Genomic DNA, 14,138 nt, shown 5'->3' with positions numbered 1-14,138 from the left:
CCTTAAATTATTAAAAATGAATTTTGACTAATTTTTTTGTTAAATGTAACTTTAAAACAAAAAATAATGTAGACTATCTTAATTTAATTTTATGAACATGTTAACCTAAAAATATTTTGATTCCGGAAAATATTGAAAAATCACTAACTGACACTATGAAACTCGTGAAACATTATGAAAGAATATGAAACACATAAAAGATTTTTTTTTAATTACTTTAGCCGTTAGATTTAAATTTGGACAGTTAGATTTTTTTTTTTTTTTTACAGTTGAATTTCATCAAATTAGATCTTAACCGTTGGATTCAATGAATTTATAAGTATAAAACTAAAAAAAATATACATATATGGTGTACCAACCTCACTAACCCAGGAACAATCATGGCCCAAATTTGACCCATAAATGAGTTTTGAGTTTTAATTCATATTTGCCCCAAGAGTTGGAGCAAGTTGAGTAAGTTTAGAACTTAACATTTGAGTTTTACTTCAAGGGTTAGAGTAAGTCTTAGAATTCAAAAGTCAATTTTACTTTAATTCATATGTCGCATCCTAAAATATACGTAAGACCAACATTCAAAAAGATTGTGTCGTATGTGCAGTAAATTTGATTATAATTTTTTATTATACGTCAACATTTAGAATATTAAGTTTAAAAAGCATTGAATAGATGAAATAAAAAAGTTAATTAGCCCGATGCACCTACCTACGTACGAGATTAACATATCTAAGTCAATGTGGAATAAATTTTGAGTTTTATAAAGATGATTTTTAAGCTTGAGGAAGCGCAATGAGATCAAAATCGAGTTTCGAAAGCAAAATAAAGTAAATTTTAACTTAAAAAAATAAAATGACAACTTTTAAATTTTAAAAAGCAAAATAAGATTAAATTTTAAAGTTTCAGAAATGTAGCTAAAAATAAGCTTTTACTCACTCTTTTTTCATCTTTATTTTGTTACTTAAATTAGACGGTAATAATTAGACAGCGTAACTCATTTGTCTAAATAGAAAAAGAATTTCATTTGTCTTGTGGGGAATTTTATCAGTTCGAATTGTAAATTATAGGGTTTCGGGTTCGCAGAGCTGAGAGATGGAAGCAGCAGCAACATCGAGTGTTTTTCAATCATCAATCGCCGCCTCCAGGCCTTCCAATTTGATTGCCCGACCGGGGATTTTGACGGCCAATGGACCCCGATTTCTGCGTTTGGGTCCCAAAACTCACTCGCCAATCAAGGTAATTGATGAGAATTCGTGGGTTCTTGTTACTTTTCAATTTTGCATGATCCCGAATAGTTTGCGAGTAATGAGTACCTCTGGTAATTGATGAGAATTCTAGGGTTTCTGTTAAATGAGAAAGATTCAAATTTTTTTTGAGATTTTAGGGTTTTAGTTGGTGCAGTTCAATTGTGCTGTTTATAGCATATGACTTAAATGTCTATGCAAAAAATCAATTTATAGTCGATATTTCATCCGATTTTTTTCGGAATATTTGTAGCCGTGGCAAAATTTGGAGTAGTAGTTGAGTAATATTTGATCTGATTTCATGTTTAGCAGCATCAGTTTTCAATCTGTCAACCGAAGGTGGGGCATAGGAGAATGGGATTTGGAAGCAGGAGAGGCTTCGTGGTTAGGGCGGTAGCTGCATCTTCGTCTCCGGACTCAGCTGGTTCTGCTTCTCCAATCGCCCCACTTCAGCTGGAGTCTCCAATTGGGCAGTTCCTCTCTCAGATAATGATTAGTCACCCACACCTTGTGCCTAGTGCAGTGGACCAGCAGCTTGAACAGCTTCAAACCGACCGCGATGCTGAGCAAAAGAAGGAACAGAAGGAAGAGCCTTCCGCTTCTGGTACCGACCTTGTTTTGTACAGGTTAGTTGCAATCTAGATTGAGTGATAAGCTAATAGCCAGTTATGTTTACATTAAGTCAAGTTAAGCTGCGTAAATGAACCATAATTTTAATGCTGTTTTCCTTGGTAAAATCAGAATAAATGAATGAAAAAGTTTGACTTTGCCACCATTTGGTATGTGCAACTAAATGGAGAATTGTAGTTTTGGAGTGAGATATTATTAACTTCTTCTGCAATATCAGGAGGATCGCCGAGGTTAAGGCTACCGAAAGGAGAAAGGCTCTTGAAGAGATTTTGTATGCTTTGGTGGTGCAGAAATTCATGGATGCTAATGTTTCCCTAGTACCTGCCATTAGCCCAACTTCAGACCCTTCTGGCCAAGTTGATTCATGGCCAACTCAAGATGAGAAGCTCGAGCAGCTTCACTCTCCTGAAGCGTACGAGATGATTCAAAACCACCTGTCTCTCATCCTAGGAAATCGGTTGGGTGACTCGTCCTCTTTAGCAAAGATTAGCAAACTCAAAATCGGGCAGGTTTATGCAGCCTCTGTCATGTATGGGTACTTCCTCAAACGGGTTGACCAGAGGTTTCAGCTTGAGAAGACAATGAAGATCCTTCCAGGTGCAATGGGTGCCAAAGACAGTGATATTCACAAATCAGTGGGGGAGGACATGAGGCCTGGCAGTGGAGGGGAGACTTTGCAAGCAGGGGTGTCTTCCCATCCTGAAGTCCCTTCCTTGGCCGGAGGCATTAGTCCTGGGGGTTTTGGCAATGCGCTCAAGCATTCCCGCTTACGGACCTATGTGATGTCATTTGATGGAGAGACCCTTCATAGGTATGCAACAATTAGATCGAGAGAGGCCATTAGCATCATTGAAAAGCACACCGAGGCATTGTTTGGGAGACCCGATATTGTCATCACACCTCAGGGGACTGTTGATTCCTCCAAGGATGATCTCATCAAGATTAGCTTTGGTGGTTTGAGGAGACTTGTTTTGGAATCTGTGACTTTTGGCTCTTTTCTTTGGGACGTTGAGAGCTATGTGGATTCCAGGTATCATTTTGTTGCAAACTGAGTTATGTCGAGTTAAAGATCGATCCTGCCATGGTAAAACTCGGTGGTGCATTGGAGCCCCAACTGCCCTTCTCAAATGGGATAATTGAGGGTAGACCTAGTGAAAAATACCAAATCTTTGGTGCTAATTGCTGTGTATAAACAGTTAAAAAATTTCTTTTGTCCGTGTAATAATAAGGCTTTGTAGGATTGTCAAACTTCCTGTAATTTTGATATATTTGCGCTGACAACCATTTCTTATCGATACAACGGATTAAAAGAACAACATTTGATCATTTTATTTATGAGTCTTTCCTTTTGTTGCACTTCTACATGGAACTGTAAAGAAATTTGTTAGGCTTGGAAAGATTCAGACGATGCAGAACTGTGCCGAACATGTCATAGAATGCAAGTTCTGCATCAATCTCTGTAAGGTGTGCAGTAAGAAGCCTTACCCGTCATGGTAGAACTTGAATTCATTTCGTTTCGCTTTAACGTCGCCTGTCCTTGCCTTCGACCCACCACCGCTGGTCAAGAACTGGATTTGGCTGTGCGCACAAAATTGGTGATTTTTAACAGATTCTTTTCATCCATAAAGTTAACTTTAAAACTGCTTATTCATCTTTACCTGATGCATATTGGTAGGAAAATCCGTTGTTGTAAATGGGAACATGCTTGGGAGAAAATGGGGATTGCCATTAAGTATATAACATAAGATAATGGAAATTTCTTTTTTGTAAGTATCCAATCACTTGTATTATAACACTTAGTTTATCAGACCGTGCTCTCGATACACTAAACACTCTCTCACCAATGTAATAATGCAAGGATAATACATGCGTTCTTTTATAATATACATATCCCATTAATCTCGAATAACGTATATCTACTATATAAATTTTATAATTAGAATCATTGGATTGCTTAATCTTTATTTAACTATCATTCCTACAAAAAGTATTCGAATCAGAAATCATTTTTTCATTCAAATGTATGGAATAGAACGATGGTGTGAGTACCAAGAAACATATTCAATATGAGCCGTCTAATTATTTGATACATTTAATTGACTAACCGATCTTTGATTTCAATTTTTTTGTAGGAATGATATTCAAATGAAGATTAAGACGATAAACGATTCTGATTGTAGAGTTTATATAATTAAGATATGTTATTTGTAAGACATGTATATGTGCATTCCTCGTCAGAACACATAAGTATTATTCATAGGATAGTACTATTCACACACTCATTTACCTTCTATTCGTCTTTATTAATTTTTTATCATTAATTTTTTTCAATTTATATTATCTGACAATCAAAAATTAAAAGAATATTGTGAAAATTAACAATGAGTGTACGATACACTATTCGTAATGCAATTGGATTCTGAATTAAATGTAGGCACAAATCGGAAAGTGAATGCTACGTAGACCCACTACGAATCCGTATAAAGTTACTCCAAGTCCAGTCGGCATCTGCAGTGCAAAATGTGATGATGCTGGGTCCCATCGACAAGTCTAGGTTCTAGCCTCCTAGGGTTGCTTTCCTTCCCAATTTCCCAGCAACTTCCTGCCTTCCCAATTTCCTAGCAACTTCCTATATCTTGTTTTTTCTCTCCTCTCACTTTCAGGTTTTGGAATCATAGTTTGGCAATCAAGTGACAGACCTACACCGATCACTTGCTAGCTCAAGTCCAAATATACAGAAGAAAATGAATCCATGATGCATAAGCTTTTCTACAAATCACTAGGTGTGTATTTGTCTTTTGATGATAAAACAATCATTTTAATACTTAAGTAAGTTGTGTTACAAATCAACGTAAATTTATTATAATATTCGATTTAGTATTGATATTGTTTCAAACTTAATAATTCGACATCAACTTAAGCACCTAAGTTCGTCCACATCCATAACTTATACTGAGTCATACAAATACTAAAAATATCTTACACGTCTTAGTATATTTTGTGATAGAGCCAGGAAGAATTGAAATGATGTATTGATTTTGTGTTTCTAGTTTCTAATCAAGTCACGCCTCGATTCTGAGATATGCCCAAAATTGGCACATGATAGCAGAAAATAACGGTATAATAATACATAAAGTTAGTTGAGACGCATACATAATACATATCAGATATTCAACAGGTTTTACAAGACACAAGAGATTGATGTCAAATTATAAAGAAATAGACCATAAAATATAACATTGAGGGAATTAGAAAAACTCTCCATGAGCACTACAAGATCATATATGAGGGTTTCGTAGATGACACCTCCCAAGTACGATTTTGTTAATTCCTCTCACATGTTTTTTGTAATGCTCGTGGAGAGTGTCTCTACACCCCTCCATGTTATATTTTGTGGTCTATTTATTCATAGCTTGGTATCAATCCCTTGGTTCTTGTTAAACCCTCATCCAAATATACCCTAAAATAATTTCAAATATCATCTTGTTAAAAAGAAAAACCGATGAATTTGATAAGGATCAATGCACTAAATAAGGTACATATTTAAGAATAAGAACAATTTGGGAATTGAATTCAACTACAATTTTCGTCCTTGCAACAACAATCTATACGGCTGTAGTACATTCCCTCTAGCATCTAGCCACAAAACTTAATTTATATCGAGGGGTGAAGCTGCTTGGAAGCATTCAGTCTATGTAAAACCTTGCCGAAAACATCATAAAATGCAATCTCTGCATCTGTGGGATTCAACTTCACAGACATAAAGCCTTGACCATCATAAAAGAAGTTGAGCCCTTCTTTGTTCAGCTCCTTAACATCTCCCCTCCATGCTTTAGACCCTGCTCCGCTTGTTAGAAACTGTATCGGGCTGCATTTACAGTGGAGTTTCAATCAGCATCATCGTCATGGCGTCACATACAACTTAAGCTTATACTTCACAACTCTCGTTTAGTGTTTAGGATTGGATTGTATGGGATAATCACCACCAGATTCAATGTGTTGAAGCAAGAAATGAATGTTAACTTCCAAAGCTAGTGAGTTATCCAATATCCAGTCCAAGGTACCAAACAAGGCTTTCCAATTTTAAGCAACACCGTGAAAACTACCTAAATTAAACTTCTGTACCTTTCTAAGTCACTAACGTGTTCTAGGCAATGATCGTGCCCGTTCATGTAAAAATCAACGTCATTGGCCTGAGATTTATGAAGGATTTAGCAGAGTTAGCTTTCTTCATATGACATTGTTTCATCACAACTTATTCGTATCAAAGATTTATAGATACACATACCCGAAGAATTGGGAGAAGCTGGTTTATAAGCTCCTGTGTGTCACCATGATGCCCTACACTTCTAATTGCATGGTGTCCAACAACAATCTTCCACTTTGCAGAGGATTTCTCCAATGCCAACTCCACATCCTATTACCACATCAGATATATCAATATGCATAATGGTTTTCATGAAGATGTCAATCTGGCGGTATCCCACGCTAAATACGCACTGCCATGCGTTTTAAGTTTCTCATATTTTAGGCAACATTCAAATTAAAAATTGTAGCAGAAAATTGATCATACCTTCAACAAGTTTGCAATATAAGCCTTTCGAGGGACAATGCCACGCCAATCGTAAGTATGTTCGTCTGCGTTTGTGAAGTACATATCCACCAAAGGCGTGGTGTCCACGAAGAAAATCTCTGCTAGTTCTGGACGAAAACGGATATAGGAAGCAATTGCTTATGAAGTTTTGATCGAGTTTCAAGGGATTTCAATTCATTGTATAGAAAAGATGGAAACTCAAGAGCTCTTATGTTATGCACACCTGTATTCACAACGAAAGACCTCAAGCAAAGCCATCTGCTATCGATTTTCCGGAGGAGGGGGCTCAGTTGAGCCTCTGCATCTCCCCTGTAATCATGGTTCCCCAACACTGGCATTCAAGGTAAACCAAGGATAATTATTATCAAGGTAAAAAATTAATTAAGATTAATGTAATCAATAACAATAAGCATTTTTCATTAACTTTCGAACGTAGGACAACTCTTCACATCATCGCAGGAGACATTTACCGCTATACCACTGCTTTTGCAGGCTCTTTTCTGTATAGATTTTGGTAAATGACTCTTCAAATTCTGTGTCATGCTCGCTGATGAGCCCGTTGTCGTAAAAGTTGTCTCCCGTCGACACCACGAAATCTATGTCAAGTTTCTCTCCAGTCTTTCCCATCTGCAACAAAAGTAGTTGTGCATGTGCCAAAGCGAATTATTATTAGCACTCCAAAAAGGTTGATTCCGTCGAAAATCATGAGAAGAATGTTATACGAATGAGAACAAGGTTTGGAAATTGTGGAAAGGAACCTGAAAGGCAACTTGAGACTGGTTGAAATCTCCTCTTCTTCCCCAGTCCCCAATCACCAAGAAACTGAGTGATCCATCTGGTTTGGTGGGGTGGTCGAATCTCTGCAGTTCTGCAGATGCAATTACCAGACGTAGGGCAAAACTGAGGATCAAGAAAAAAATAGAGGTCCTAGAGTTTTTAAAAGGAATAGCCATGGATGGCTATGGAGTTTATGAGAAAAATCGAACCAAGTGTATATATGAACGAGGCAAAAAGTATAGACTCGATGAATATTTGGAGGTAATCTTCTTCCTCGTATTAAAGTGTCACAGCCCGCTGCCTTTAAATACAACAAGGTTGATAATTACGTAGGAGACAAAGATGCTTAATTATAATTATGAAGATGATGATGCAAAAGGGTTGGGATTAGTTTCCAATTAACTTTGAACTCCGTGATGCGACGTGAGGAATACTGAAGAATATTCTCCGGTCATGCTCAAGAAACTTGAACATGGAATATATTTTCACTGGCGCGTGAATTGGTGAAAATAAATACCAAACTGTCATAATTTTAAACTAGAAATCTCTTCTAATATCGGAACATACAGTTTGTCACGTAAATGTTAGTTAATTTAAAATATTTGTTAGTTTTTTAGGATTCTTTGTGTATAAAATATTGGTTAAATTTGATTGGGTTTGGCAGGGAGAACGTGAGAATATTTAGTTTCATGGATTCTAAATGGTTGGCAGTTCAAAGATAATGTCAGGGTTTTGCAACTTGAGTGAATTATTACACCAAAACAGAGAAGGAATTGATAACGATCCAGACGTCACAGCAAAGGTAGGATGACGAGATGCGAATATGCGCGGGCATATATGTTGGAACCGTTCGAATATTCGGAGGATCCAAATCCAAGATCGGAAAGAACCAGTTTGCCTCCCCACTCGTAGTATGGCAGGCAGGCAGGCAGATGTCATCGTCTCCAAAGTAGTTAGCCAAAATATCCTTCACTTGTTGGATTGGTGACATTGGTCCTTGGATGGATGAATATTTATGTCCGGACCAGTCAGAAACTCATATGGTTAATTAGCGAAGCGCAATAATAATACAACAACACATGGCGTTTTGTTTTTCAAATTTTTTTTCACATCTTCAAGATTATGAAAATAGAAAAGCAATAAGAACACGTGTTGTAGTAACTCTAGTCTATACGTTTATGTCATTACATAAGATTTTGATTAACCTTTTTTTTTTTTTTGATAAAACGATATTTTAAATTACTCTATTACTTGGGTAAGTGGTGGATTATCCTGATGGATAGAGTATTATTCTTCAATCTATTATGTTCCGTGTTAAAAGCTCACCCCTCTCCCATTAATCTATCTTAGGGTAAGAATATCGCGTGTAATGAAAGTAACGAACTATTACACAAAATTAGATGTTAAAGAAAGACATATTGTTCTAATCAACTGAACCTAACCTATAATTCGATTATAAACCTAAAACCAAACTTGGGTTGTGACGTTGTGCCATAAGCTAAAGGGTTAATGGTTTGGGTGCCCAAAATCTAATATGTGAGCTAAAGTAGGCCTTCGTCAGCCATTAAAACCCAAAATCGAATTATTATTTTTTTAGTCGGCCCAAAACTGAGGTCGGTTCGGACACTCGAGAGCTTTATATAACAGCTGAAGGCCCCAAATACATAATTCAATTTCTCATTAGGGATTTGCTTACGTTCCAGAAAGCATATCTAATTGGGGTCACGTTGATTGTCAAGAAACAAACGTCCATAGCTCTCTCAAAAATGCTAAGAGCAGAAGATGAAGACGCTTCAGAACTCAAACTTGGAGACGGTATCTGATTAATTATTATCAATTTCTTTCAAAGTTCTTAATTGGCTGCAATTGCGATTTTCGATCATGACCTAGGCATAAACTTTTGTGTATCAAAATCAAAGGGGCACAAAACCAATAGGCTCTGTAAACATGACATTGTACAACAATGGCGTTCATAATTTAAGATGTGAAACGAAGGATATGGAATATATATTTTTATCTATGGTTTGTGCACATTAATTGAATTTGGGCAAAGATGAACATTATTCCATGAAATTATATCTTTTTTGAAGAAAACACGCTAGAGCATCACTTTTGGACCTTCAAGCACTCAATTTCTCTAACTTACCACCGGATTCAATTGTAAAGCTAGTTTGAATATTCAATTTTATGGTAATATCTGGTCATGATTTGTAACATTGAGATTGTGGTTGTCAGATTTTTTGAAGGCGAAGTGTCTGATGAATAGTGAGGTTGCCATTCTTCTTGAGCACAGATGTGATCAGATGAAGCATATGTCAGGCGAATCAATGCACCAACTTCCCCAGTAAGATTTAATTCTAGTACTCTTTGACATCAAAATCTTGTACAAAATCATGGATTATCAGTTCATATATAGTTAGCTGGTAGATAGAAAGGGTGCTCGTCAATTTTTTTGTTTGTCCAGGCTTATAAATTTACTGATCAATTGTTATTTTCATGGCCAGAGTGCTGGAGAAATCACTGCAGTATGTTAAGTGCTTCAGTCGCTTCACGAATCAGGGCTCTGTGAAGCAAGTTCGAGAGTATCCTTCATTGATGATGTAATTTCAGATATCGTCACGCTGTTGAATTAGCTTATGCATGGTCTGGTGAAATCTTTAGGATTCATGTTGGTTCAATACAAGCATGCAATGCCTTTATAATGGAGAAACTTAATATTGATATAGGTTATCTAACTGCACTTCTTAATTTAATTATAGTGTTCTTCTTTTCACTATATATCATTTATACATGTTCAATCCTTAAGTATTATTCAGAGTTCTCAGTAGATACCAGTTGGCTGAATTCGAGGTAATGGACGAAGAATCAAAAGAACAAATTACGCTTCGTTTTAGGTAATAGCCTTCATATTTTCTCTACTCCGCAGCTTGCAGTGATTGGAAATCTTTGTCCTGAAACTGTGGAGGAAGCCAAGGCAGTTGTGCCTTCCCTCAAGGTAGTGTTGTAAATCTCATGTTTCATGTCTACATATCTCAGCTTACAACAAGGCAAATATTTATATCTCAGCATCGCACCACTTCGTGTGCCCGCTTGATAATCTTGTGGTTTTTAATTAGTTTTCAGTATTTGGCGTTATATGGCAACTTTGTTTATCTTTACTTTTCTTATTATGTTAAGATGGTGTATGTATGTCTGCAAAAACTAAATTGTGATGAATTTCCTGTCTGATCAAACTGCAGACGAAAGGACGTGGGCACGATGATGAAGCCATTGAGAGACTGTTGAATGACCTAATGATGATTAAAAAGTTTGAGTGAATATATGCTTCACTGTTTTGGTTAATTGATTTTCTCAACCCTTGGTGAGTACTATGCTTATTTCTACTTCAAGTTCAACTTGATCTAAAATGTGTAGCTAATTTCTCTCTTCAATATGTACATTGAACTTGGATAATTAACCTACCAGTCAGCAATTTTTGGTTAGGCGAGCGATTGAGACATTAGACACATTAATTAGGGTGCAAGGAAGCACCTAACCTACTCACATGGACCTGTCTAGCCCGTTGGTCTTGGCTCATGTCTTAGGCAGGCTTAGCATCGATCTGGTCCAATACTCTTATTTTTCCATTTGAATTTGGTCCGATCTTGGCCTATACGAGAAGTTCTAGCATCCGGACACATGCCAGAATTTCTCTACCTATGCGCCTGAAAGCCATAACTTCTCGACCGATACGCTCCAGGCTCAATCTTGTTAAGGGTTGATCTTATCGATGCTTCTTCTTATTGTTTTTTAATTGAAGCATCAATTAAGAAATTTTGGCAAACTGAGTACATGTTCAAATTGTTTAATGGCTAAACAGACACTCACGGAATCTCGTACTCCTATTCTCCTTAGAATTTAGTTTTCTTTAATCAGTTCCTGTCCCTTGCAATTAATTAATAATACAAGAAAGAAACTATTTGTATTTGTATTGGAGAAGGATTCAAACATGCATATCTAACGTCTTATCCAACCATACATACTTAAATTCTTCACTATATACATGACTTAAATTAAGTTGAGCATATAACCCAACTCTACCTTTTGTTTGGTGTATTTTGTTTTGGTTGTGGTTTTGTTGTATGTGCCTGGCAAAAGACTATGTCGATTTCTCTGTGTTGTCTCATAGCAGGGCTTCTTTGCTAAGGTGCAACGTCGTGTGCAAGTTTATCAGAAAGTGTTGCAAAGGTTTTGCCCTCATGAGCGTATCTTCTAATTGGTACGATGTGGTTATGTGGGTTGGGTTTTGTTTCGTCTTTTTGTTGCGTTTGTAATCCGGGAATTTATTCATGAACCATGATGTTATCTTATTCTATTGTTTAGTGAAATTTCTACCTTAAAAAAAAAAAAGACATGCTTACCAAAGTGTACAACAAGGACTTGGATTCTCTCTTCGGATCTCCCTTTTCAGCTCATTTCCTAAACTTTAATGTTGATCGTTCATGCAATTTGTCAGGCCACGAATCAATTTCAATTTCTTCTTCTTTTTCACGCTACACGCAAAATGATCTTTTCGCGAACGGTTAGGATTGAGTTTTGTAAAGAATTCTGATGAGGGAGATCCGAAGAGAATCTGGACCCCAAAAGAAGCAGCCCTCATAAAATTAACAACAACATGCAATTCAATATGGGTGTGTATGTGAATAAGTGATGGGTCAGAGTAGTAATTATGTGTGTAGGTGTAGCGGTCCCGCCCTGTATAGCCTGTGGAAAGAAAAGGGAGGACCTGGTGGTTCCATCCACTCTCCCGAATGTTACTCCTCAATTCAAACCTTACCTGACAGACTGACACCTCTTAATAATAAAGAAAATTTTAGTTTAATCTGTCCGGGAACAATTAGAACTAACTAGTACAAGAGAAGATAATAATAACAATTTGATTCTTATTTTTTGTATGGGAATTCTACTTTACCTTTTAAAAAGACGGTATTGGTGTCCAATATTAACTATATATGGTGAGGTTACAAAAATGGTATTTGTTTGTAACACCATTAAGGTTGATTGTTACATTTTTAACATCTTGATATAGTATAAAGCAACACAATAATAAGAATTATCCATTATCGTTATTTATATTTGCGCTACTTTCTTTGCATTTAATGATCTTACAACATAACATTAACATTCAATGTGAATTACAAGTAAAGATAAAATCAAGCCATAGTTGTCAAAGTTTATAGTCCAAAGCAACAAAATAATGATAAAGTTATAATTAATAACACAAAATGACTTAATGAATAATGTAACAAGTTTGGATTTTACGTTGTAGATGTCATATTACATTACACTGTCAAAGTAGAATGCTATGGAGGAACAGATTAAAGGTACCAATTTGGCTATTAAGTTGTAGGCTAACTATTGTGTGATATTCATTATGTTAAAATTATGTGAGTTACAAGACTGCAAGGAGTTAATTTTGGTGTCAGCTGGAGAAACTGAGGGAAGTTGCAGGACTGAAGGAGAAGAAGGAGAAGGAGAAGGCAGGCAGGCAAGAAAGAGAGAAAGACAGGTTCCCAGTATGCATGTATGCATATATACACATAACTTGCTATAAAGCAGAGGAACGTCTACATCCCTTCTCGGTATTCCATGAGATGTGAAAGCTCAGGGACATCCAGTTTATGCTGCTATCAACTCTCTCTCTCTCTCTCTCTCTCTCTCTTGTTGATTTATGACCAACCCAATGGGGCGGTGGTTGATTTCAATTTGCCTCGGGGTCGGGGGGCTGTGTGTGAATAATAAGAAGCAGAAGAAAGAAAGAGAAACAAGGAAAAGTCAAAAGAACTCAAATCCCAAACAAATTCAAAGGGGAGGGGCGCAGTGGCAAAACCCTAATTTTCATAATTTCACCATAAAGAAAGACAGACATAATTCACAGGAGCCTAGATAGCTACAGGTAGCCCTTCTTTTTTATTTTGTCAATAAAGCGTTGGAATTGCTGTATAAAGTGTTGTCTTTGTGTGTGGTTTCTCTCTCCTCTCCATCAATCATAAAGCAATCGATTGCAAAATCATTTCTCGTGCATCTTTTCTTTTCTTTTGTTTGCTGTGCCCACTCAAATCAATTCTACTACTGTTTCCCTTGAAACTGACGTCCTACGTACCCTTCCTTTTTTAATTAAAAATACTTAGATAACACGAGTACATCATTATTATGACACGAGTATCATTCTTAAGGGTCTTGGGGATTATGTAATCATATTCGTTCATCGTACATCGTGTGGTCAAAAATTATTTTAAATTTAAATTTAAAATTAAATATAAATAGTACTTAACTAAAATTGACCGTACGATGTACAATGAACGGACATAATTACACGATCCCCGAGATTCTTAGGAAAAGGATCCAACGAGGATCATTTTCCTTATTTATTGACACAAAACTTTGCGTAACGATATATGAGAAATTCTAAAAAGACTCTCTCAAAGTGAGACTCTCTATGGACTCTCTATCACCTCATATTTTTTGCACAACTTCTTATAATGTTGGTGGGGGAATTGTGCCAAAAACATAAGGTGGAGGAGAATCCACAGAGAGTTATACTTTTGATAATTTCCTTAGCATTTCTCATGTTAGTATTATGTAAGTTGTTCTCCCACCTTCCCCATTTGTAACTTTAATCTCCAGTTCCCAGTTAATAAATAAACTAATTGGCCAATACTTATACTAGCTCCACTGTATCCCCCCACTTGACTCAAGTCAGTGTAGACATGCCTTTCTAGCACAAAACTGAACTAAATTGTGCTAATGCTCTTATGATCGTTAATTTTTAACTCTAATTGTGGATGTCGAGTTTTTATTCTTCAGTGTTTAATTAGTAGTATTTAACTCGATCATTCATCGCATGCAAGAGAGGTATT

General features: G+C 36.4%; 3 protein-coding genes across 7 annotated transcripts; 2 read left to right on the top strand and 1 right to left on the bottom strand.

Moving 5' to 3' along the window:
- Positions 1–999: 999 nt before the first annotated feature.
- LOC103950540 (UV-B-induced protein At3g17800, chloroplastic) lies at positions 1,000–3,199 on the top strand. 3 transcript variants are annotated; one of them, XM_048587958.1, is made up of 3 exons: positions 1,000–1,230; positions 1,557–1,864; positions 2,086–3,199. In XM_048587958.1, the coding sequence occupies exons 1-3, from the start codon at positions 1,087–1,089 to the stop codon at positions 2,918–2,920; spliced, it is 1,287 nt and encodes a 428-aa protein (XP_048443915.1). In that variant the 5' UTR covers positions 1,000–1,086; the 3' UTR covers positions 2,921–3,199. The 3 variants fall into 3 exon arrangements, with proteins under 3 accessions (XP_048443915.1, XP_009360040.2, XP_009360039.2); XM_009361765.3 differs by having other exon boundaries at positions 1,001–1,230; positions 1,551–1,864; XM_009361764.3 differs by having other exon boundaries at positions 1,001–1,230; positions 1,548–1,864.
- Positions 3,200–5,354: 2,155 nt separating this feature from the next.
- On the bottom strand, positions 5,355–7,525 carry LOC103950541 (purple acid phosphatase 17). Its single transcript, XM_009361766.3, has 7 exons — positions 7,221–7,525; positions 6,933–7,089; positions 6,686–6,793; positions 6,442–6,569; positions 6,157–6,285; positions 5,994–6,061; positions 5,355–5,736 (listed from the first exon to the last, which is right to left on the bottom strand). Exons 1-7 carry the CDS (start codon positions 7,413–7,415, stop codon positions 5,523–5,525), a joined length of 999 nt encoding a protein of 332 aa, XP_009360041.1. The 5' UTR covers positions 7,416–7,525; the 3' UTR covers positions 5,355–5,522.
- Positions 7,526–8,875: 1,350 nt separating this feature from the next.
- Positions 8,876–11,739, top strand: LOC103950539 (DNA-directed RNA polymerase II subunit 4-like). Of its 3 annotated transcripts, none has more exons than XM_048588008.1 (7): positions 8,876–9,054; positions 9,475–9,583; positions 9,744–9,821; positions 10,056–10,089; positions 10,166–10,234; positions 10,479–10,600; positions 11,408–11,719. In XM_048588008.1, the coding sequence occupies exons 1-6, from the start codon at positions 9,006–9,008 to the stop codon at positions 10,554–10,556; spliced, it is 417 nt and encodes a 138-aa protein (XP_048443965.1). In that variant the 5' UTR covers positions 8,876–9,005; the 3' UTR covers positions 10,557–10,600; positions 11,408–11,719. The 3 variants fall into 3 exon arrangements, with proteins under 3 accessions (XP_048443965.1, XP_009360038.2, XP_048443964.1); XM_009361763.3 differs by having other exon boundaries at positions 8,877–9,054; positions 11,411–11,707; XM_048588007.1 differs by having other exon boundaries at positions 8,878–9,054; positions 10,479–11,739.
- Positions 11,740–14,138: the final 2,399 nt, after the last annotated feature.

Source organism: the organism of the source record quoted next, unplaced genomic scaffold (assembly GCF_019419815.1).
Source record: "Pyrus x bretschneideri cultivar Hongxiangsu unplaced genomic scaffold, Pyrus_bretschneideri_v1 Contig27, whole genome shotgun sequence".
Lineage (NCBI taxonomy): Eukaryota > Viridiplantae > Streptophyta > Magnoliopsida > Rosales > Rosaceae > Pyrus > Pyrus x bretschneideri.
This window is presented reverse-complemented; position numbering and strand designations above follow the sequence as displayed.